General features: G+C 52.6%; 5 protein-coding genes across 5 annotated transcripts; 3 read left to right on the top strand and 2 right to left on the bottom strand.

Annotated features, from left to right (window-relative positions):
• Nucleotides 1–47: 47 nt before the first annotated feature.
• Nucleotides 48–1203, bottom strand: COCMIDRAFT_92275 (uncharacterized protein; the record flags this gene model as incomplete). The annotated part of the gene is made up of 2 exons (XM_007688664.1): nucleotides 48–658; nucleotides 687–1203. The coding sequence occupies 2 exons, from the start codon at nucleotides 1201–1203 to the stop codon at nucleotides 48–50; spliced, it is 1128 nt and encodes a 375-aa protein (XP_007686854.1).
• A 1336-nt stretch (nucleotides 1204–2539) lies between these two features.
• On the top strand, nucleotides 2540–7989 carry COCMIDRAFT_92283 (uncharacterized protein; the record flags this gene model as incomplete). The annotated part of the gene is made up of 4 exons (XM_007688663.1): nucleotides 2540–4608; nucleotides 4654–6080; nucleotides 6132–6735; nucleotides 6789–7989. The coding sequence occupies 4 exons, from the start codon at nucleotides 2540–2542 to the stop codon at nucleotides 7987–7989; spliced, it is 5301 nt and encodes a 1766-aa protein (XP_007686853.1).
• A 4459-nt stretch (nucleotides 7990–12448) lies between these two features.
• COCMIDRAFT_92366 (uncharacterized protein) lies at nucleotides 12449–14284 on the top strand (the record flags this gene model as incomplete). Its single annotated transcript, XM_007688662.1, has 1 exon — nucleotides 12449–14284. The coding sequence occupies one exon, from the start codon at nucleotides 12449–12451 to the stop codon at nucleotides 14282–14284; it is 1836 nt and encodes a 611-aa protein (XP_007686852.1).
• A 1889-nt stretch (nucleotides 14285–16173) lies between these two features.
• Nucleotides 16174–17328, top strand: COCMIDRAFT_35745 (carbohydrate-binding module family 50 protein; the record flags this gene model as incomplete). Its single annotated transcript, XM_007688642.1, has 1 exon — nucleotides 16174–17328. The coding sequence occupies one exon, from the start codon at nucleotides 16174–16176 to the stop codon at nucleotides 17326–17328; it is 1155 nt and encodes a 384-aa protein (XP_007686832.1).
• A 2648-nt stretch (nucleotides 17329–19976) lies between these two features.
• COCMIDRAFT_92376 (uncharacterized protein) lies at nucleotides 19977–23334 on the bottom strand (the record flags this gene model as incomplete). Its single annotated transcript, XM_007688661.1, has 4 exons — nucleotides 19977–20244; nucleotides 20355–20920; nucleotides 20967–21626; nucleotides 22417–23334. The coding sequence occupies 4 exons, from the start codon at nucleotides 23332–23334 to the stop codon at nucleotides 19977–19979; spliced, it is 2412 nt and encodes an 803-aa protein (XP_007686851.1).
• Between the last annotated feature and the right edge of the window lie 135 nt (nucleotides 23335–23469).

The raw sequence follows: 23469 nt of genomic DNA, 5'->3' as shown, positions 1-23469 counted from the left end.
CGAGCAATCTACACACGGTCACGGCTATAGCTTACTTTCATTCTGTTTCAATCGTATAACGCCCTATTCATGTCAGCCCAGTCCACTTTGACAGACAGGAGTAAGCCACTTACCTCTTGGACGCAGCTGGCGATAAGCGTGCCGTCCTTGGTATACATTCTCTGGGAAACGAGGCCACGGCCATCACCAGCCCAAGGGGTCTCCATCTCGGTGAAGATCCATTCGTCTGCGCGGAAGCTGCGAGGATTGTGGAAGTAGATGGTGTGGTCCAGACTAACCATCATGCCAATCTCGGGCTTTGCATCTCCGCTCTTTGCCAGGTCCTCTGCTTTCCTTATTTCACGTATGCGCTGCTTGTCTGATTCATTGACAAAGCTTTGGCGCTGAAGCTCGGCGTCATCCATCTCGAGCAGCTTCTTGAGTACGTCCTCGTCGATGCTCGACCTGGCCCTGCTCTTGCGCTGGTTCGAGTAGCGCAGGAGCTTGTGCGCACGTGCGACGGTACCGATGAAGTAGCTATCGGACATGTATGCGATAGCAGAGAGATGGGCTTCGTGACCGCCAGCGGGAGAGATTTTACCGCGAGCCTTTATCCATTGTCGGCATCGCTTGGTGTGGGGCTTGTCGGAGTCATCTACGAGATATGAGCCAGGGCAGGCTAGAGGATAGTATGTGAATTTACTCACCATTTTCAATGAGCAACAGTTGGGTTTGAAAGGGACTTTGGCCATCGTTGGGCGTCCTCAAGTCGTCACTACCTTCCTTGGGCGCCGGGACGTCTGGCATGGGGTAAATGTGCTCGACCTTTTGGGCACCTCCACTGTTCTGGCGAACAAAACTCATGGTCGTGGTGAAGATGACCTTGCCCCTTTGCCGGGCCTGCACTGTCCTGGTTGCGAATGACTTTCCCGAGCGCACCCTCTCTACATGGTATATGACGGGTATCTCTGAGTTGCCGGCAAGGATGAAATAGCAGTGCATCGAATGCACAGTGAAGTCGGGGTCAACCGTCTTCTGGGCTGCGCTGAGTGTCTGGGCAATGGCAGCGCCGCCAAAGATACCGCGCGCACCCGGGGGATGCCATAGGGGACGAGTGTTTGTGAAGATGTTGGGATCAATGTCGGCCAGTTGCGTAAGTTCAAGGACATTTTCAATGGCCGACTGCGAGTGGTCGGCGGGCGGGGGGCGGATGAGGGTGGCCATGGTGGTGGCTGGTAGTTTATTCTGTTTGTGAATTATTCAGTGTTCTGCGAAAAGGAGGTCAGTGTAGCCAAATCAGATGCGAACAGCAGCAGCGAGCGGCTGTTTGAGACTTTGGGCGTCGTCATTTCCGGGGCACGTCAAGGCAGCGCAGACGCGCATGAGCCGAGGCACAACGGCCGTCGGCCATGTGGGAACCTGTCGCGCCGGCCACGTGATTTTCTACGTGACTACCTGACGGCTGACTTATAGCGGCTGACTAAGACAGACAGCGCCAAGGCGAGGAGCCGGCCGGCTCTGGGGTAAAAACGTCATACTGGGCTTGCCGGGCCCTGCGCAGATGCGTACCTGACTTGGTGTCAGAAGACTATCCACTCTTACATACCTACATAGTCAATGTTTCATCCGTCACCTGCTGTCCATCCTCGACGCGCGCCCGTCTCTGCATGCCTGGTGCATTGTTCGCACTCCTCCCCCTAGGCGCCTTGTATCTGCATCTTCCCTGTTCCTGCGCCTGTGCTTGTGCCTGTGGAATGTCGCGGCCCGCCGCTGTGTAGCCTATCTGTACATACACCACCATCTCATCCCGCTTCACCTGCCTTGCCTCCATCCTCGTGCCACACCTCCGCCGCCCACAACACCATGGCCGCAACCAACCCCGAGCTGCAGGCCAAGCTGCAGGAGCTGGACCATGAACTCGAGGAGGGCGACATTACACAAAAAGGGTCCGTACCGCTGCACCATCACCGCCATCTGCCTCATTGCGTGCGCTAATCAGTCGCATAGCTATGAAAAACGCCGCACCGTGCTGCTGTCGCAGTACCTAGGACCCGACTTCGCTGCCCAGTTGCAGGCCGACCTGAATCAGCAGAACCCACCCCAGCCAGCCAGCGAGGGCTCTCGCTCTCGCACTGCATCTTTTGCTACTCCGTCCGGTCCGAGCCCATCACCGCGACCACAACCCCCACATATCCAGCTCCCCCGCCCAGACTCATACCATGATGCTTCCGCACAGGGCCAATTGGGCGCACCCATGCCATATGCAAACGCCTCCTCCTCCGCCGCCGCCGCCCCCGGGGGCTCGCAGTACATGGCCTACCCGCCCAGCCAGGTCGGCCGTTTTCAAGAGAAGCAGCTGGGCCTGCGCACAAATTCGCTCCAGCGCAATTCCTCACAGCTGTCGCAAGGGAGCGAGACGTTCATTCCACGGCCTCAAACGCCCGAATACAATCACTCGCGCGAGCCCACCATGATGGGCAACTACGCCTTCAACCCAGACAATCAGCAAAGCTTCGACGGCCAATTCGGCTCTCCGGGAGAGGCCAGTCGAAGGAGCACCATGCTCGAGGTAAACCAGGGCTATTTTTCTGACTTCACTGGCCAGCAGATGCAAGACCATCACGATTCATATGGGGGGCCCAACCGCTACTCATCAGGAGATGCCTTTTCTCCTACCGCCGCAATCCCACCTCCCATGATGAACCCTAACGATCTCCCCTTGGGCGCTGCTGAGACCATGATGCCGCTAGAGCCCCGCGATCTGCCCTTTGACGTCTACGATCCTCACAACCCCAATGTCAAAATGTCAAAGTTTGACAACATTGGCGCTGTCCTGCGCCACCGCAGTCGCACACAGCCAAGGACGACTGCCTTTTGGGTCCTTGATGCAAAAGGCAAAGAGACGGCGTCCATTACCTGGGAAAAGGTGGCTAGTCGCGCGGAAAAGGTGGCCAAAGTGATTCGGGATAAGAGCAACCTCTATCGAGGCGACCGTGTGGCATTAGTGTACAGGGATACAGAAATCATTGATTTTGTCGTGGCGTTGATGGGCTGCTTCATTGCGGGCGTTGTAGCGGTACCCATCAATAGCGTCGACGACTACCAGAAACTCATTCTTCTCCTAACAACAACTCAAGCTCATCTCGCACTGACCACAGACAACAATCTCAAGGCCTTCCATCGTGACATTAGTCAGAACCGTCTGAAATGGCCGAGTGGGGTAGAGTGGTGGAAGACGAACGAGTTTGGCAGCCACCACCCTAAGAAACATGACGATACTCCAGCTTTGCAAGTACCAGAGGTTGCCTACATTGAGTTCTCGCGCGCACCTACTGGTGACCTTCGCGGTGTGGTGCTTAGTCACCGGACTATTATGCACCAGATGGCTTGCATCAGTGCAATGATTAGCACAATACCCACCAACACCCAGAGCCAAGACACCTTCAGTACTAGCCTACGGGATGCAGAGGGAAAGTTCGTTGCTCCAGCACCGTCCAGAAACCCCACGGAAGTGATCCTCACGTACCTCGACCCACGCGAAAGCGCTGGCCTGATTATTAGTGTCTTGTTTGCAGTCTATGGCGGCCACACTACCGTATGGCTCGAAACCGCAACCATGGAAACCCCAGGTCTATATGCACATCTCATCACCAAATACAAGTCCAACATACTGCTAGCGGATTATCCGGGCCTCAAGCGCGCCGCATACAACTACCAGCAAGATCCAATGGCTACAAGAAACTTCAAGAAAAACACAGAACCCAACTTTGCCTCTGTGAAGATTTGTCTGATTGACACGCTTACCGTCGACTGTGAATTTCACGAGATTCTCGGAGACCGATATTTCAGGCCATTGCGAAACCCCAGAGCACGAGAACTGATCGCGCCAATGCTCTGTCTGCCAGAACATGGTGGAATGATAATATCTGTACGCGACTGGCTAGGTGGAGAGGAGCGCATGGGATGCCCATTAAGCATAGCAGTAGAAGAGGAAGACGATGACGAAGATGACACGGATGATAAGTATGCAGCGGCAAATGGCTACTCCAGTCTAATTGGTGGTGGTACCACAAAGAACAAAAAGGAGAAGAAGAAGAAAGGCCCAACAGAGCTTACAGAAATCTTGCTGGACAAGGAAGCTCTAAAGATGAATGAAGTCATTGTTCTGGCCATTGGAGAGGAGGCAAGCAAGCGTTCAAACGAACCCGGCACCATGCGAGTCGGTGCCTTTGGATACCCCATACCGGATGCGACACTAGCCATTGTAGACCCCGAGACAAGTCTTCTATGTTCACCATACTCGATAGGCGAGATTTGGGTAGATTCACCTTCACTATCTGGTGGCTTCTGGCAGCTGCAGAAGCATACAGAGACCATTTTCCATGCCCGGCCATACCGTTTTGTTGAGGGTAGCCCCACGCCACAGTTGCTTGAACTCGAGTTTCTGCGTACTGGACTCCTCGGCTTTATTGTAGAGGGAAAGATATTCGTCCTCGGGTTGTACGAAGATCGCATCAGACAGCGTGTTGAATGGGTAGAAAATGGTCAGCTTGAAGCTGAGCATCGATACTTTTTTGTACAGCACCTGGTCACAAGCATCATGAAAGCCGTACCAAAGATTTACGACTGGTAAGTGAGCTGCCCACAACACAAAGACTGTCTAACGCGTCACAGCTCATCTTTCGATTCTTACGTAAATGGTGAATACCTGCCAATCATTCTCATTGAGACGCAGGCCGCATCGACTGCGCCCACGAATCCAGGTGGACCACCACAACAATTGGATATACCCTTTTTGGATTCACTATCTGAGAGGTGTATGGAGGTCCTTTACCAAGAACATCATTTACGAGTGTACTGCGTGATGATTACAGCACCTAACACACTTCCACGAGTCATCAAGAACGGACGGCGAGAGATTGGCAACATGCTTTGTAGAAGAGAGTTTGACAATGGTTCTCTGCCCTGTGTGCACGTAAAGTTTGGCGTTGAGCGATCAGTGCAGAACATTGCGCTCGGTGATGACCCTGCTGGCGGCATGTGGTCATTCGAGGCATCGATGGCACGTCAGCAATTCTTGATGCTCCAAGAAAAGCAATATTCGGGTGTTGATCATCGCGAAGTCGTCATCGACGACAGGACATCGACTCCGCTCAATCAATTCTCGAACATCCACGACCTGATGCAATGGCGTGTCTCTCGACAGGCCGAGGAACTTGCCTACTGCACAGTCGACGGTCGAGGAAAAGAAGGCAAGGGCGTCAATTGGAAAAAGTTTGACCAAAAAGTTGCGGGCGTAGCAATGTACCTCAAGAACAAAGTCAAGGTCCAGGCCGGCGATCATCTCCTTCTGATGTACACGCATTCAGAGGAATTTGTCTATGCCGTTCATGCATGTTTTGTTCTTGGAGCTGTTTGCATACCAATGGCGCCAATTGATCAGAACCGGCTGAATGAGGATGCGCCAGCCTTGTTGCATATCCTTGCAGACTTCAAGGTCAAAGCCATTCTTGTCAACGCCGACGTTGACCACCTGATGAAGATCAAGCAAGTATCGCAGCACATCAAACAATCGGCCGCTATTCTCAAGATCAGTGTGCCAAACACGTACAGCACAACAAAACCGCCAAAGCAATCGAGTGGCTGCCGCGACCTCAAGCTTACAATTCGACCGGCATGGATTCAGGCGGGGTTCCCAGTGTTAGTCTGGACGTACTGGACGCCCGATCAACGTCGTATCGCAGTTCAGCTGGGCCACAGCCAAATCATGGCACTGTGCAAGGTCCAAAAAGAGACGTGTCAAATGACAAGTACACGGCCGGTCCTTGGTTGTGTCCGAAGCACAATAGGACTTGGTTTTCTTCACACTTGTCTGATGGGAATCTTCCTTGCCGCACCCACATATCTGGTGTCGCCTGTAGACTTTGCACAAAATCCGAATATTCTGTTCCAAACGCTCTCGCGGTACAAGATCAAGGATGCATATGCAACGAGTCAAATGTTGGATCATGCCATCGCACGCGGGGCTGGCAAGAGTATGGCTCTGCATGAACTGAAGAATCTCATGATTGCGACTGATGGAAGACCACGTGTTGACGTTTGTGAGTGAATGTTTGTATAAGATGACTTTCACGATTGCTAACTCGATACAGATCAAAGAGTGCGTGTGCACTTTGCACCAGCCAACTTGGACCGAACCGCAATCAACACTGTCTACTCACACGTATTGAATCCAATGGTAGCATCGCGATCATACATGTGCATTGAGCCTGTCGAGCTCCATCTCGATGTTCATGCTCTGCGGCGCGGCCTCGTCATGCCCGTTGACCCGGACACAGAGCCCAACGCTTTGCTCGTCCAAGACTCGGGCATGGTGCCAGTGAGCACGCAAATATCCATTGTCAACCCAGAAACAAACCAGCTGTGCTTGAATGGCGAATACGGCGAGATCTGGGTGCAGTCAGAGGCGAATGCATATAGCTTCTACATGTCGAAAGAGCGCTTGGATGCAGAGCGCTTCAACGGGAGAACGATTGACGGAGACCCAAATGTGCGATATGTTCGTACAGGCGATTTGGGATTTTTGCACAGCGTAACACGGCCTATTGGACCAAACGGTGCGCCTGTTGATATGCAGGTGCTTTTCGTTCTTGGAAGCATAGGTGACACGTTTGAAGTCAACGGACTGAATCATTTCTCTATGGACATTGAGCAGTCTGTCGAACGTTGTCACCGGAATATTGTCCCTGGAGGCTGGTACGTTTCTTTGGTTTGTTATTATCTCATAAATATTCACTAACATTGTACAGTGCTGTTTTCCAAGCAGGTGGGCTTGTTGTTGTCGTTGTGGAGATCTTCCGACGCAACTTCCTCGCCAGCATGGTGCCAGTGATTGTCAATGCAATTTTGAACGAGCATCAGCTGGTCATTGACATTGTCTCATTTGTGCAAAAGGGCGACTTCCACCGGTCTCGTCTGGGCGAGAAGCAACGCGGAAAGATTCTCGCAGGATGGGTCACGCGGAAGATGCGCACAATAGCCCAATACAGCATACGGGATCCTAATGGGCAAGACTCTCAGATGATGATCACGGAAGAGCCTGGTCCACGGGCTAGCATGAGTGGAAGTATGCTTGCGCGAATGGGTGGCCCAGCAAGCATCAAGGCCGGGTCGACAAGAGCCCCGAGTCTAATGGGCATGACGGCGAGTATGAACAATCTATCTCTTGCACAACAGCAGCAGCAATACCAACAGCCCGGTATCTATGCTCAACAGCAAGGCATGCACCCCCAGCACCAACACCAATTTAGCATGTCCAACACGCCACCACAAGGTCCACCCCAAGGTGTAGAATTGCATGATCCCAGCGACCGTACACCAACCGACAACCGACACTCTTTCCTCGCCGACCCACGCATGCAAAACCAAGGCCAAATGAACGAGATGGGCGCCTACGAACCCATGAACTACCAAAACGCATATCATCCGCATCAACAACAATACGAATCTGAAGACGGAGGCAGCGGACTCAGCGGCCCCGTGCCAGATGTGCTACGGCCGGGTCCTTCATCCGGGTCCGTAGACAACTTCGACCACAACCAAGCTAACAGCAGCAGCAACAACAACAACAATAATAATAACATGTGGAACAACCGCGAGTACTATGGCGACACCCCGTCATATGCGGGTGGATACCATGAAGAGGGCAATTTCCACGAGCAGCAACAGCAACAGCAACAACACAGCGAGTACGCGAGTAATGCGTCATATGGCGGAAATCAGGGCCAAGCCCTAGGTGTAGGCGGAGGAGGCGGCGGCGGTGGCGGTGGTGGTCTCCGAGTCGCAAATCGCGATAGCTCCGACAGCGAGGGCGCAGATGATGACGCTTGGAGACGCGATGCCCTTGCTCAGATCAATTTTGCGGGCGCTGCTGCTGCCTCGGCTTCCACGGGGTCACCAGCTGGTGGTGGTGGTGCTTCTTCTTCGTCGCAGCCGGGCCATGCGCAATAGACGACAAGTGTTGTTTGTTGTTTGTTGTTTGTTTTCCTTTAATTTCATTATATAGAGACCGTTGTATATGCGAGGTTTCACATTAGAAGATACATATATACAATATCAGCTTGTTTACTAAAAAAAAAAAAAAATGTTTTTATTTTAGTGTAACTACTAACTACTATTCCCCCCCAAGACTTTTTTTTTCTTCTCCCTTCTCTGGTGCGTAATGTGAAGTGATTTTAATCGGGGGATTTTCAAATGTACAAATCTCGCTATACTTGGGTGCTTGTTTCATAAACGCAAGGGGTGATGGAGAAAGCGCTTGGGATGTTGATCTCGTGATATTAAACTGGGGGGGAGGGGGGGAGGGGGGAAGTGCCCATGAATCAAGGCGTTGAGTGAGTGAGAGAGAGAGAAAGCGGTGAAGAGTGGAGGGGAAAAAAATAGGTTGGTGTGCAGGTAGTTGGGGCGTATAGCGAAAAAAAAAGAGCCAAGGAATGACGATGACACGGGACGGCACAGAAGACAACACCTTAATGGACACGAAACATGACAAACACCCTCGGTCAGCAGAGTGTGGTTCGAAAGCGTACGTACGTACATACGGACGTAGGATGTAGGACATGTTGTCACCCCTCATCACAATCCTTCTCTCATGACACTAACGTGACCGGAGGAGACAAGTGTGTTGTCTGCCGCAAAGCAATATCTACGCATCTCATGACAGTTTAGGCGCCAAGTCAATTGCGTTGTTCCCATGTTTCAGCCGCGAACCAGGCGAACGGGATTAGGGAGGGGAGAACCCGTCTTGAATTAATATTTCTTCCTTGGGCTATAAAATCTAGAATCTGCGGAAGAAGGTCGCCCAACGGTCGGCAGCAGGGATCTAGTGGTATTAGGGCGAATGATAAATTTGCAAAAAGAGTAGAGAAAAACGCGGAGAAAGGGAAAAAAAAGAAGATTGAAAGCACATATGGGGTTTACCAAGACGGGATGTATATTGGTAGCAATCTTGTTTTGTTGGTTAGTTGCTTGTGACTTTCACAATTGGCCTGGCAATCTACGCACGACAGCATGACAAGCTGAAGGGCAAAAAAGCTTGATGCGTGTCTGTATACGGTGTAGGGATTGCAAAAGTGTTTCATGTATGGGAGGTTCCTCGAGGCGGTTGGATGCCAAGGACGGAGATTGGTGGAGCTGAAGTTAGTGGTTTCATGTGGAAAACAGGCCCGGGGAGAGTCGGTGGGCTTTTTTAGGTTCTTTCCTTGCAAAAATCAGTTAGCGGGGGGCGAGAGCGGGCCAGATTTTGGGTCGCTCGGTTCGGTGACTGATTGGGACGCCAACGGGTGTCACTGCGGATGCGTATCATTTGATCGTGGGGACCTGAGAGGGCTGTGTGGCTTGGGGTTTTCTCGGCAACCTCATACGCTCGGTCCCAGACAGAGTGATTTTCCGGATCGTGGTCTCGCATCGGGGGATCAGTGCAGGCACAGGTGCATGTACTGTGAATCGGAGCTTCGTTTTGTGCGCCATGGAGTGGGGTGGATGGAGATGACGGTGAGAATGACGATGGTGGTGATGTCGCAGCTAACAGGAATTCTGCCGGAATTGTAAGACATTAAAGCCGACACGCGGACAATGCTTACGTAGTGTACACAAGGGCGTACGCTGCAATAAGCGTTGTGTTAGATTCGGAGTGAGGATGCCCTTGGGCGTGGAAGTGTATCGCTGTCAATGTGTTACACCAAACGATAGTGCATGGCGGAGGAAGCGCCACACTCTAAAACCATGCATTGAAGAGCCCAGACGTGAGCGGGTCCCGAGGTCTGGCGGAAATGACATAGGTGGAACCGCAATGTGAAGGATTCTACGACTATTCCGATTTTTCCAGGCAATGCGTCGGATTTTGGCCAACGTTGACACGCTGGAGCGTGGCTTGTGAAGGATTACCAGAAGCGTTATGCCGCCTGGCAGGGCACACGCTATTGTTTGACAGCGGGTGGGGTCCAAGCAGGCGGCGCATGAACAAATGTTTCAACGTTATCGTGAAGTGAGCTGAGCCACGGCAGAAGGAGAGCGACACTCCGGCGCTGGTGTTTTGAAACTGGCTCACGCCGAAGCTGCACCACGGTCAAGCGATGCAGTTGAGGCAAGCGGCGCAGGCGGGGTGAGATGGCAGCATGGATGCAGCCAGACGGGCAGAGGAGCGTAGTACAGTCAGCAGGACTATTTCTTTTCTTGCTTTGTTTTGTTTTGTTTGGGGTGTGTGTGTGTGTGTGTGAGGATAAGCTAGATTGTGGCTAGTATGGGGGTAATCTTGTAGGTTTATTGCCTAGAAGACTTGGTATTCCGAGGTTGAGCTGCAGAAGCAAATAGGTCGGACCCGAGTGCCGGGTAAACAAGGGCACCGAGGGACAATTTCCCCCAGGCTGGCCATGTATGGCCGTCGAGAAGGGCTATTCATGAAAAGAGGGTGTTGGTCCGTCTCGACCCGCCGGCCAGTGTGGCGGCGAATGGGGGGCGTGAGTGAGCCGACAGAGACAGCAGTGGTTTGTGACAAGCACGTGCGGGTGGGGGGGGAATTGTGGCAGGGGCGACCGTGCCGCTGCGAAGCAGGCGCGCGTATTGGTTGACTGTGGTGTGCATGAAGAGCGTATACACTAGCAGGCAGAGAATGCAGCGCCGTACTGGCAGCTGGTAGGGTTGTAGGCGTAGGGCGGCGACGGCGCCTCGTGGCAAGTAGGGACGAGGGCTGTTGAGTGGTGCGGGTATGCGAGTATCCTAGTAGCTACTACTACGTAGGCGTGGCCGTGTAAGTAAGTACGTGGCGCAGACTGCTGGCCTGGTTGCTGGCCTGGATGCTGACCTGCTGGCCTGCTGGCTGGCTTGCTGGCCTGGCTGCTCTCTTGCACAGGGAAATGCATTGTGTCGTGCCCAGCGCCGGCTCTCGGCCTTGGTACTTAGTGCACTGGGGTCAGCACGCCCGGTGGCAGTTCGCGCCATGGTGGAAATTTCTACGCGAAATGGACGACGGCCTCGGCAGCGTGAGGAACATGTCAGAATGAACCCAGGGGTGCATCAAAGCCGTTTTACCTGAACAGATGAGTGCGATCTCCGCCAGGGTGCGTGATGAAGTTGACTCGCTTGGAGGATGGTTTTGGTGTTGGCCTCGAGGCGGCGGCAGGCTAGAGCCGCACATGTCATCGGCCGGGCATGGCGTCGGGGCCTGCACAGTTCCTGCAGAGAGGGCGCGAAAGAGGGATGAGACAGGCGGGTGTGGCGGGCGATAGTGTGTGTGAGAGGGAAAGAGAGTTGGAGAGAGGGAACCATGGTGTTTGGCGGAGTTGGTCGCGCGTCGCGCATTGCCCGTCGGCTCATCATCATCATCATCATCGTCATCATCACGGCAGCGTCATGGCCATCATCATCGGTATGGCAGTGGGAGTAAGTAATCATAACCATTCTCATGGCCGTGGTGGCCGTGGGCAGTTAGTGTCTGTGGCGCGGCGTCTGCATGTGTGTGGATCGCCAGGCACCGGGCCCTGATTGGCGCCAGCCATCGAGGGTGTAGACACAGCACATGGATTGATACAGCGTGTATAGTAGCAGTGTTAGCAGCACGACCGGGAGTCGGCACGGCTGGCTGGGCTTGTGCAGGCTGGGCTTGGGTGGGCGACGTGGGATGGCGATGGGTGGTCGGGATAGGGTGGATGGGCAGTCTGGCGAGGGTGGGCTGAGGGGCCTTGGTTTCATGGCGCTTCCAGGCACGCGGGCCTGAGTGGCCAGCATTCCATGCCTCCGCCGCCCCGTTTCACCCGCTAGCAGCTGGTCGGACCAGCCAAAGCCAATCGTCCGCCTGGCCCCGGCGCCTCCCCCCCTGGTCGCTGCCGGCCAGGCCACCCCCTCGCGCGAACCTCATATCCACTGTTTCCCTCGCTCCCCCTCTGACCTCACGCTCGCCGTCCCTGCTGTCTGGCCCTCTGCCCACATTCGTTTCCACTGTTCCTCACTCGCTACGGGAACCAAAAACACTCCCTCCCTGCCCTGCTGCTTGCTTGCTTAAACTTCACCCACCCCCGCCGCCCGTCACACCATCCCAAGCCCCAATCACTACAACCGCGCGCCGTTGCGACTATCAATCTTTTCAACACACACACACAACACGTCCCCTCGTTCACCCACGCCCGATACTGTGCAGGCCACTCCCGCCCTTCTGACACCATTGTGCATACCCGACTGTCGCCCGACCACTACATTTTGTAATGCATTTCCTGTGACCACGCTTGTCCTCCCATTCCGCCAACGCCTATCGCTTCGCCTCTCGACTCCGAAGCGCCCGTGGGACCCCCTTAGCTACACAGCGACACTACATTCACAACAACACCGACACTCACTCAAGAGCACCTGGTAGTGCGCCTCAACGCTCGCTCATCGCACAATCCCTCCTAACCCCCCCGTCTTACTATCTGCCAAGATGTCTGTCTCTGGCCTACTCTCCTCGCGGGAGGCACCCGCTGCCAAGCGCCATCTCCTCTCCAACTGGAATGCCGCCCAGTTTGAGGAGCTCAAGTACTCGTACGGCCTCACTGGTGTGGACCAAGTCGGCAACTTCATGTGGGTCGACACCTTCCTCTACATGCTTGTAGGCATCTCTGGCATGCTCCTCATGCTCCGCATCTCCAACATGGTCTGGAAGCACAGCCGACACCTCACCGCAATGGGAAACCCAAAGCAAAAGTACTGGGAAACTAACCGGACAAGCTGGTGGCCCTGGCTCAACCGCCATATCCTCGTCGCCCCGCTCTGGAAGAAGAAGCACAACGCCCAGTTCCAAATCAGCAGCGCTATTGACAACGGAACCCTCCCTGGAAGATGGCACACCATCATGCTCTTCATCTACGTTGCCCTCAACGTTGCATGGTGCCTCGCCCTCCCCTACGACGTCCTCGACCACAAGGAGACACTCGCCGCCCTTCGTGGACGCTCTGGAACCCTCGCTGCCCTCAACCTCATCCCCACCATTCTCTTCGCCCTCCGCAACAACCCACTCATTTCTCTTCTCCAGGTCTCGTATGATGACTTCAACCTGTTCCACCGCTGGGCTGCCCGAATCACCATTGCCGAGGCCATTGTCCACACTGCTGCCTGGCTGTACAACACCAAGGCTGGCGGTGGATGGCACGCCGTCGTAGCTGCCCTTCACACCGAGGGCTCGTATGGATGGGGCATGGTTGGAACTGTCGCCTTCACATTCATCGGCATTCAGGCCTGGTCACCGTTCCGCCACGCCTTTTACGAGACCTTTCTCAACATCCACCGCGTCATGGTCATTGCTGCTCTCCTCGGCTTGTACAAGCACTTGGAGCTGCACGCTCTCCCCCAGGTCCCATGGATGTACCTCATCTTCATCTTCTGGGCGGCTGAGTGGTTCCTCCGCCTGTGCTCCATCGCCTACTACGGCTTCAGCCTGAAGCAACGCTCCTCCATCACCGTCGAGGCCATGCCTGGCGAAGCTGTTCGTCTGACCATCAACATGGTCCGCGAATGGACCCCCCGTCCCGGATGTCACGTGCACATGTGGATGCCTCGCCTCTCCCTCTGGTCCTCGCATCCATTTTCCGTCGCCTGGGCTGCGACCCTGACCGATGAATCCAAAGAGATGACGCTTCCCACGCTGGAAGGCGACGTCACGATGATCAATGGCCAACCCAAGAAATCAAAACAAATCAGTCTCATCTGCCGTGCCCGTACCGGACTCACCCGCCAAATGTACGAAAAGGCAAGCAAGAGTCCCAACGAGCAATTCACCACATGGGGTTTCATTGAAGGCCCATACGGCGGCCACCACAGCCTTGACTCGTACGGTACTTGCGTGCTGTTTGCCGGAGGTGTAGGCATCACCCACCAGGTCATGTACCTCAAGCACCTTGTCAATGGCTTCAACAACGGCACCACCGCCACGCAAAAGATTGTCCTCATCTGGACAGTACCCACACCAGACTGCTTGGAGTGGGTGCGCCCATGGATGGACGAAGTCCTCCGCATGAAGGGTCGCAAGCAATGCCTCCGCATCAAGCTCTTCATCTCCAGACCAAAGGGCCGTGTCGAGAGCAGTAGCGACACTGTCAAGATGTACAGCGGCAGGCCCAACATGAGGAGCTTGCTGGAGGAGGAGGCCAAGCACCGCGTTGGTGCCATGGCCGTGACCGTGTGCGCCTCTGGCGGCATGGCTGACGGTGTACGACACGCAGTGCGGCCACTGCTTACCGAGGGTTCGGTTGATTTCATAGAGGAAGCCTTTACGTATTGAAGCGTTGTATTGAACGTCTAATCATGTCACATGTCGTCTTTGGAGAAACCGCTCATTACATCACTTCGTTGGCCTACTCTTACAAACGCAATCCAGGCAATCGCTTGGTTGCACCCGCACCCCTAGGCCCTCCGCCGACCCAAACTGGCGCTGCACTAGCTTGATACGCAAGGCTAGCACGACCATGGGCAAGCCAAACAACAATGCGCGCGCTCACCCTCAACATCGACACAGTCGACTGCCTGTATCTATATCAAAACACATAAACTTTTTTTCCTTCTTCCATAACTCTTGGGTTATCCTTTTTGTCCTTTTTATTTTCCCTTCTTTTCTGTACATACACCTCCTTCGTAATCATTCATCCTGTTTTCTACCCACATTCACGCTGTCATGTCTCTCCTTTGAATCTTTTGATCATCGTTACATCTACAAGCGCAAAAACTTGCATCATCTGGGCGTTTCTTCCTTTTTTTTCTGTTTTATCTACTTTAGTCAGTCTTTTATGGCGCCCTTTTTTTGCATGCAAAATATAGGGTTGCGAAGAAGAATCTAGACTAGACACAAGGATCTGATTCCAACAAAACAATCTCATTCCACACAAAAAAACAAATCTGTTCCCCTCCCCCTTTGCAAATCGCACTCAACAATGCGCGTGGTGCGTAGTGTATATTTTTCTCCCGCAAAACATTTACAGTGTAATGTATAGTGTAAACCAATCTACCTGGTGTGTGGCAACAAAAAAACAACCGGATCCGATCGGATCGGTGTTCTCTCCAAATCGAGACAAGAAACACAAGCTTCAGGGTAAACCTCGGCTTTGATCTGCCTCCCCTTGTTTTTCAATAATACGAACGAAGTTACTATAAACATAACTCGCCATGGAAAACCCTCGAAAGGGATCCCCTCCCCCCAGTCAGACATGACAACCCCCCCGGAGTGGGTGCGCACGCACACGCTCTAAACATCCGGCATTAATGCAATACGTACAAGAAACACCGCCTCAACAAACAGCTCCGGTGTCTGTAGGTGTAACTTTCACCGCTCGCCAAGTTAGTTACAACGGGTGGTCCTTTGAACAAAGTTAAGCAAGCGCCCGGCGTTTGGCGAATTGAAACCACCAACCCACTTATTAGCTACATGTAGGTAAGTAAAGTTACGGATAGGCGTAGCCAAAAGGCAAGAAAGCGAGAAAGCACGTCAACGAAATCTCGCCAGTCGCGCCGGAACGCCGCAAAACGTGGCGGTCAGCCGTTCGTGGCGCTGCGCCCCCGACTTAGCTTTCTCCACTCACAGCCACCTGATTGGACCAACAGGGCGCAGGGCGTGGCGTCGGCTTTGCGGCCTTCTGGACGCTGGCTGCGAATGGCTGCGAGTGATGCGACTTCTCCCCGCTTTATCCGGTTTAGACCGGCCAAGAGTGGCGGTGACTGACTGACGACGACGACGGCCGGGACCCGGTGTGGCTGTGGCGGTGGGGCGCGGTTATGCGGCGGACGACGTAGCTATGGTGGGCGGTCTTTCTTTGGCAAGGTTTGGGTGGGTGGGGTAAAGGAAAGAGGGGTGGGTTTGGTGTATGTTGGGTTACGTGGGCATATAAGAGGGGAGGGCCGGTGACACGTGTGAGTTTGATTCTTCTTTCTTCTCTCAGATACAGATTGCATTGTCTACTTTGTAAACTCTCTTTTTCTTCTCTTGATTGTCCATTGACGAAGAGAAGACAGCATCTTACGATTAATTTTACTTCTACTTCCCCCGTGAAACCAATTCAACGGTTCACATACTACCATACCGTTTTGTTGTTCCGGTGGCCCGGTTTTCGATTGACGAAAACAACAATTTGGGTACGAGATCGGAGACGAGAAGTCAAAGCAAAAAAGAAATAAGGAGCCATGTCTGGATACGGGTACAACCAAGGTGGAGGCGGAGGATACGGACAGAATGAGTACAATGGCGGACAAGGCGGATACGGACAACAGCCTCCTTACCAGGGAGGAGAAGCCAGCCAGTACTATGGTAGTGGTGGACCAGGAGGACCACCACCTCAAGGCTATCCCCCACAACAGGGCGGATACGATGCCAATGCCCCTCCTCAGTACCAGCAGTACCCCTCCACCGCCACGCACTCGTCCAACTCCGGCCGCAACTCGCACAACCAAGGCTACCAAAACCAGTATGGCGGAGAAGGTGACCCAGAGGGTGAGCGTGGCATCATGGGCGGCATCGCTGGAGCAGCAGCAGGTGGCTACGGCGGTCACGCCCTAGGCGGCAAATCCGGTCACGGTACCGCCGGCGCCATCGTAGGAGCCCTCGCCGGTGCCTTTGCCGGCCACAAGACCCAGGACGCTGTCGGAGAGCGATGGGACGAGCACAAAGAAAAGAAGAAGGAAGAAGAAGAGCGTCGCCGTTGGGAGGAAGAGGAAGAACGCCGTCGTAAGTACGGTGGAGGTGCCGCTGCCGCCGCCGGTGCCGCTGCTGGAGCCGGCTTCTCACACCATCAATCCCACGACCAACAGCGCTCCGCCGGCGACTTTGGCGGCAACTTCTCCGCCTCGTCCCAAGACATCCGTCTCGATGCCCACGGCGACTACGTCCTCCATGCCCAGTGCCGCCGCACCGATGGCTCCGTCCAAGCCTCGTCCATCTCGCTGAACCGCTACCTCACCAACGACGACGGTTCCTTCCGCTGGTCAGGCTCCTCCACCGACCGCAGCTCCGGCAGCGAAAACACCTATACCGTCCAGCAGGGCGACACGCTCCGGGCTATTGCGTCACGGTACTCTCACTGCTCGTTTGACGAGCTCGCTAGACACAACAATATTTCCAATCCTGATCAGATCTGGCCCGGTCAGAATCTGAGGATTCCGACTGGCGGCGGCGGTGGTGGTAGCTCAGGCGGCTTTGCGTCGTCGGCACGCAACGTGAGGTTGGTGGGTGGCGGACAGAGGCTGGAAGCTGAGCTTGAGAGTCGTGGGGAGTGGAGGCGTAGAGAGATCAATCTCGATGAGAGGATTAGTAATCGGGATGGATGTTTGGTGTTTGTTTAAGGTGTTACATTCACAGCCCCCATATCTGATAGGAAGATGAAGGTGAAAGGAGGAGGGGATTTGTCCCAGAATGTCCAAAAGCAACAACAAAAAAAAACAGTTGATGTCGTCTAAGAACTCATGAATATCATTGCATACGTTAAAGTGTCGTGACTACTAGTGTTACACAGGATTGAAATTACCTCTTCATTGCCTCCTCCTACGCTTCTTCACATCATCCACCTAACACTTCTTCACCATCAACCCCTACAACCCCCACCCCGCATAACCTCCACATGTCCCCCTTTTCCCCTCAGAATCCAACTTCAATCTTACAAAGCACCCGTACTCGCAGCGCGCGCCATCTTGGCTATACCACAGAACCATCCAGTCCTACTCCGTTTTTTCTCAAACTAGATCATCCCGGCATCGTCGCCGGATACTCTTTGATATGTAGTATACCCCCTTCACATAGCCCTCTCTCTCTCTTCATCTTTACTCGCTCGCGTCGCCACGTTCCTTTCCCCGCTGACCCGGAACCAACCTCGGCTGCTCTATCGTTGCTGCAGCATCCCCGTTGTTAGCCTTTTGCTCTGCGTTGAAAAGTTGCACCGTAAGCGCTTGCTGGGGGTGCTTAAGCGCGGGTTTGCTGAGGAAGGATTTCATATTCCCCGCGAGGATTTCATATTCCCCGCGAGGATTTCATATTCCCCGCGAGGAGTTTTGAGCACGATCCGCTTGTTGCTGCGGGGATTGAGGTTGACGAGTTCATCATGGCGTTTGTTATACCAGGTGTTGCACGTTGGAAGAGATGATTGTATGCACAGAAGATGATGATGATGATGATGATGATTTGATGCGAGTTAAAGTAGACGTGGGAATCAATGAATCATGAAGTTTTACGATTGAGAAGTCTCATGCGCTGAGGCGGGACGTATACATAGTAAGCCCCCCCCCCCCCAAAAAAGTTGGAAGGGAAAAAAAAGTATCTGCACCCCTACATTGTGTTGTTACATGGGTTTCCAGGTTTTGCTGGTATCCAAAAAACATCATTGTGGAGAAGGAGTTGCGTAGGCCATGAGCTTTTTCGGCCTTACTCAAAGGCGTCATTTGAGGTTGCTTTTCGTGTCTTGCTATGACGTATGATCAACCTGCCCGATTAGGCAAGAAAGAAAGAAAAAAAAGTTAGGCATCGAACGCAGTCAAGCAATTGACCGTTGAGGATGCAACCATGTCCAGGAAATTAGCCTTGGCAGCATCATCCCGGACAGGCAAGCTCTTCAGTCCAAAAAAAGGAAATGTAGGGGGACGGAATGAGGTTAGCGGACCAACCGCCCTCCGGCTATATTGGGGCACTAGCGGCCGGGATGTCCAATATGCCCCCCCCCCCCGATGGACAGCCGAGTGATCCCTTCATATGCACATTACGCATAGCATAGCGAGCTGATCCCCGTATACTTACTTATTCACTTTGAACAGAGAGAGAGAGAGAAAGAGCGTAGAGTCGATCACCGTACCTTCTCCCCAATAGCAGCCCCCATCCTAACGCTAGTACTACTACTACTACCAGTTAATCAACCAAATACGACCCTCCGGACCCTTCTTTTTTTTTGCTTTCAGGAGTAAGTACTTATGTATCATCACAGCCACAATCTGGGCGACCAGTTCTGGGCTGTAGGGGGAAAAAAGGGGGGGAGGGGGCGGGAGTTTAAGCTACAAGGGAGTAGAGAGAGAAAGAGAGAGACACGCGTCTCCATAAAAGCAAACTACCGAGAACAACTCATCCACACACACACACACATACACGCGCGCGCACGAATGGGGAAGAACCCTGGTTCAATAAACTCTTTTTCCCACAAGCCTTATTTGCCAAGACGATCGCAATGATAGAGTAAGCATTACTGTACAATGATGGTTGGTGTCCCCCCCCCTAAAGAACCCCGGATTTCCTGAATAAGGTCTGCTGGTCTTGATAAGAGTGACATGCCAAAGGAACCCCCCCCCCAAAAAAAGAGACATTTGTTCGTTCTGGTCAAGGGTACATGCATCCCCCCCCCCTCTCTCTCTCTCGCGGTTCTATATGCTGCAGGGGAGAGATTGTGGTGGTAATAGTGGGATCGTTTGCTAAGATTAACCATGTATGTCTACAATTTGCGGGCACAGGTCAGCAAAGTGCTAGGGGGGGGTAAGATTGCCATGGGTTGTGGGTTTGTCGTGTTGGGTGATTCGATTGTTCAAGGGGTTTTTTTTTGTTGGGGTGAAATGAGGTATACGATGCAGTAATGGTATACGACGCGACATGTCTAATAGGTAGTATTGGGGGAGTATGTGAGTGATGGTGGTGGGAAGGCTATCTTCTTTTGCATCGTACGATTGTGGCTACAGGTCGACGCCTGGTTTCCAGGATAGGGATGTGCATAGTGATATCGAGGCGACATGTGTGTTGTTGATGTGGAGGTCTTGGTGCAATGCGCAGAGCATAGCATAACTACGGACGCTACATCGTAATGACTACAGCGAGCATGTGCTGTCACCGACTAATCAAGTTGGCTGACTCGTGATTGTCACTGCGTATTTTATGCCAGAACAAGTATTATCTGTACGGAAAGGATATGTATAGCATAACATTTGGAGAAACAAGGCATCCAAAGCATAGACATGCGACCCGACTATTCATCGTCGTCGCTGTCAGAACCACTATCCCAACCTTCATCGTACTCTTCTGCAAGAACTTGGAGGCCATTAGAGAGCGCCTCTCTTTCTTCGATATTGATCATGCGCTTTATGATCGGCTCAAGTGTTCGTATCTGTCCCGCGACAGCAGTACTTGTCGTGAGCCCAGCGTGAACAGCAAGCTTCTCACTATGTCCCGATCCTACTTCGAACATGGATTTGGGGAAGCTGTCGAGCAAGGGGAAAAGAAGAGGAGCAATATATCTAATCGTTGTCAGCGCATGTACATTACAGGATTGTATTTTCAGACCTGTAAGCAGATTCAATGACCACAAAAGGGACAAGTGTTCATTGGAAAGAAATACTGAACATACCTTTGCACCGCCGGTCCATTGTTGAACCTGTCATGAGGGTCGTTTTCACTATCGTCGGACAATGACCACTCTCCGCGAGAAGTCTCTGCCCTCCCAAATATATGCTCCTTCTTTGCTTTTCCAGTAGCGGTCCGGTAATCGCGGGTGAAAACGTCAATGTCAAACTTCGACAGTTCATCATCACCATCACCGGTCTGTCTTGATCGTGTCAACCCAACCTTTGCCATAGATTCGGCCACATCAGCAGCCTTGTCTGAGAGGGCATTTGGGTCCGCGATGCTCATCTCAAACTTTGCTATACGCCGTTTTCCAGTACTGTTGATGGTGTCTTCTAGATCTTGAAGTGTACCTCGTCCACCCAAGGTGGTCCGTAACCGTGACGAAATAGTCATGCTTTCTATGCCCACAACTTGCAGGGCTGCCACATGCCACGGGGACGTTGGGTCGTATTTTAGGTAACTCGGGGTTTTAGCGGGTGTGTTTGATATTGGTATGTAGACCGAAGACTGTTCGCCGAGCACTTGAAGTGACCGAGCTGAATTGGCGATTTGTTTTAGGCGTTGTTCCTAATGCTGTCAGTGATATAGAGATAACCCATGATAGCCACCATACCCTCGGAGTCTTGTTGTTAGCGCCATGATCACCAAGGCCCCAAGTCCAGATACTCATTTTGCCATACTCGTCTCTTAGTCTTTCGAGCCATCCGGAAGTCCAGCCGCCCCAAGCATCATCTACGCCAGTAAAAATCTGCAATCCTTGAATTCCGTCACATTCCTCGACAAATGGACGAAGATCTCGATCAACCAAATCTACCTCTCTTTCAAGCTTCTCGAAAAGCTCCATACCAACATCCCAGTTTTCGAAAGGCATGAGCTTATCGTTGACATCAAAGTCTGACAACTGAACAATGGACTTGGGGTGATAGTAGACGCGACTGTAATCAGACCAGTACCGGACTGTGGATGTGCTGAGTGGTGGTGGTTCGAGACCAGCGTCAAGATGCTCTTGGTAGGATGATTGTGGGATGGTCTCAGACGCACGTTGAATGATGGGTTTAGAAGGCCAAACACCGGGTTTATCCAGAATACTTCGGTCGTCCTCGGCCTCGTACAGTGCGTTGATTTTCCGCATACTTCCAAAAGCACCCTTGAGATCGTATATCAGGGTTCTTGGAGTAAAAGTGTCTGACCCATCAGGAGCCATGCCTGGTCTGAAAAGAATGTCATGGTTGACGGGCGATTCATCTTCTGGCGGGTATGTGAAATACGATTCCTGTCGAAAAAAAAAGTCAGAAAAACTGGATATATCATACTCCATCAAAAGTTTAAAGAGACTGTGCGTGAATGGTGTGAAGTGCATGAACAAAGTATTGGTGGGATGTTCGAGAGCAAAGTTTCTCCACGAGGCATTCGAAAAACACTCAGAAAAGAATGTAAAACATTAATAAATATGAATGCGTTGACATGTGACCGGCGACTAGAATTGTGCACTTGCCTGTGTGTTCCAAAAGTGCGTTCCGAGATAATTGCTCTGCGTGCCAAATTGTAGAGTGACAATTTCGTGCATGGCGACAACAACAATTCAAGAGTAGACTGACTTGAAATTTCCAGCTGCCAAGTTCCCACTGAAAGTGAAGAAGAAAGATGAAGAGTGTTGATAGTAAAAGTGGAGATGTACGACGATTGGACGATGTCAAGTTCTTCCAATTGCCCCGCACGTGCTCACGCGAGAGGGCAGCGCTTCACGTCCTCCCCAGGTACGTCATCGTCTGTAATTTGAAATTTTGAAAAGGCTCAAATAATAAACAGTGCGCACTGGAAAGTATAGTACACGGAGGTGCAGGGAAGAATTGATGGTTTCATTATCTACACGCACCTAAGAATGTATGAATTTAACCCATAAGCTGCAACTGATCCGTCGGTGGCCATCTTGTCTGAGCAAAACTGAGACATCTCTTGATACTCTGCAGGTACTTTCGTGTAATCTCATCACTCATGATATGCGCTGCATTCTTATCGCTCTCATGCAACTTTTCTCGTGCACTTCTCTCGTGAATACCCACCATCGTAACACCAATCGGCCATGCTGCCTTGCCAATACTGAGTCGTAGGTATCCGTCGTTCGCATCCACATATCGCCTTTCTTGTGCTGCATGTACAATTTCCACAACAGGTTCGATGATGCTGTCTGGAAGGTCAAACTTCTCCAGCTTCTTGAATAGCGGACGCATGTTCTCCCGCGCTTGCACCATGGCAGCATAGGCTTGCTTTCCTTGATAACTCTCCTTGACCTCTGCGTCTCGGCGTGAAAGTGTCACATCCCATTCCTTCAGTACCATTGTGAAGTAACTTGCGAGTTGCCTGAAGAGGAACTCTCTGCCCTCCTTGTCCTTTGGTACCTGCAAGCTGACCTTCATGTCCTTCTCTGGTACTAGTTGTAGAGTTGTCGGGATCGGACCGTCTGTCATGATTGCTGCTAGGTTGTCTGCGCCCACGCGCTTCTTGTATCGCTTTAGGCGCTGCTTGTGTGTCTCGCCAAAGACTCGGGCTGGCTCGTCGAGGGCTCTCAGTTTTGCGATCAACTCTTCATCTTCAATGTCTTCGTTCTCGGGAACAGGTGTGCCATCTCCTTCGCCCTCCTTCTTCTTTGGCGGTAATTCTGGCAAGCCTAAGCGCTTCCTTCTCCGCCGCTCTTCTGCCTCTTCCTCTTCTTCTCTAATCCGTCTTGCTTCCTCCGCCATGCGCATCCGCTTCTCCCGCCTCTGTGCCTCTTTCTCAGCCTCATCTTCTTCGGCTTTGCGCTTCTTCTCTAGACGCTCTAGTCGTGCCTTCTCTGCAGCCTCCTGCTCAGCCCGGTATGCAGCTTGCCGTTGGGCCTCGATTTCGCTGCGCTTGAGGTACTTTTTGTCGCTTGATTCCGATGTTGAGGCTGTTTCCTTTCCTTTTTTGATATGCGCGGACATGAGTTTTGCGAAATCCATCTTGGCGACTGTGTTGTTCGTAGTCTGGTGTTATCTCGAGTGCAAATAAAGAGTGAACGTAGAATGCGACATGAAAGTTCACTGATCGGCAGCGCGGTTCTGCCGAGGAACGGCGCTAGTGGAAGCTCTCCGCGT

This window comes from Bipolaris oryzae (assembly GCF_000523455.1).
Source record: "Bipolaris oryzae ATCC 44560 unplaced genomic scaffold scaffold_45, whole genome shotgun sequence".
In the NCBI taxonomy this organism is placed as follows: domain Eukaryota; kingdom Fungi; phylum Ascomycota; class Dothideomycetes; order Pleosporales; family Pleosporaceae; genus Bipolaris; species Bipolaris oryzae.
The sequence above is the reverse complement of the archived record's forward strand: the minus strand, read 5'-3'. Positions and strand labels throughout refer to the sequence as shown.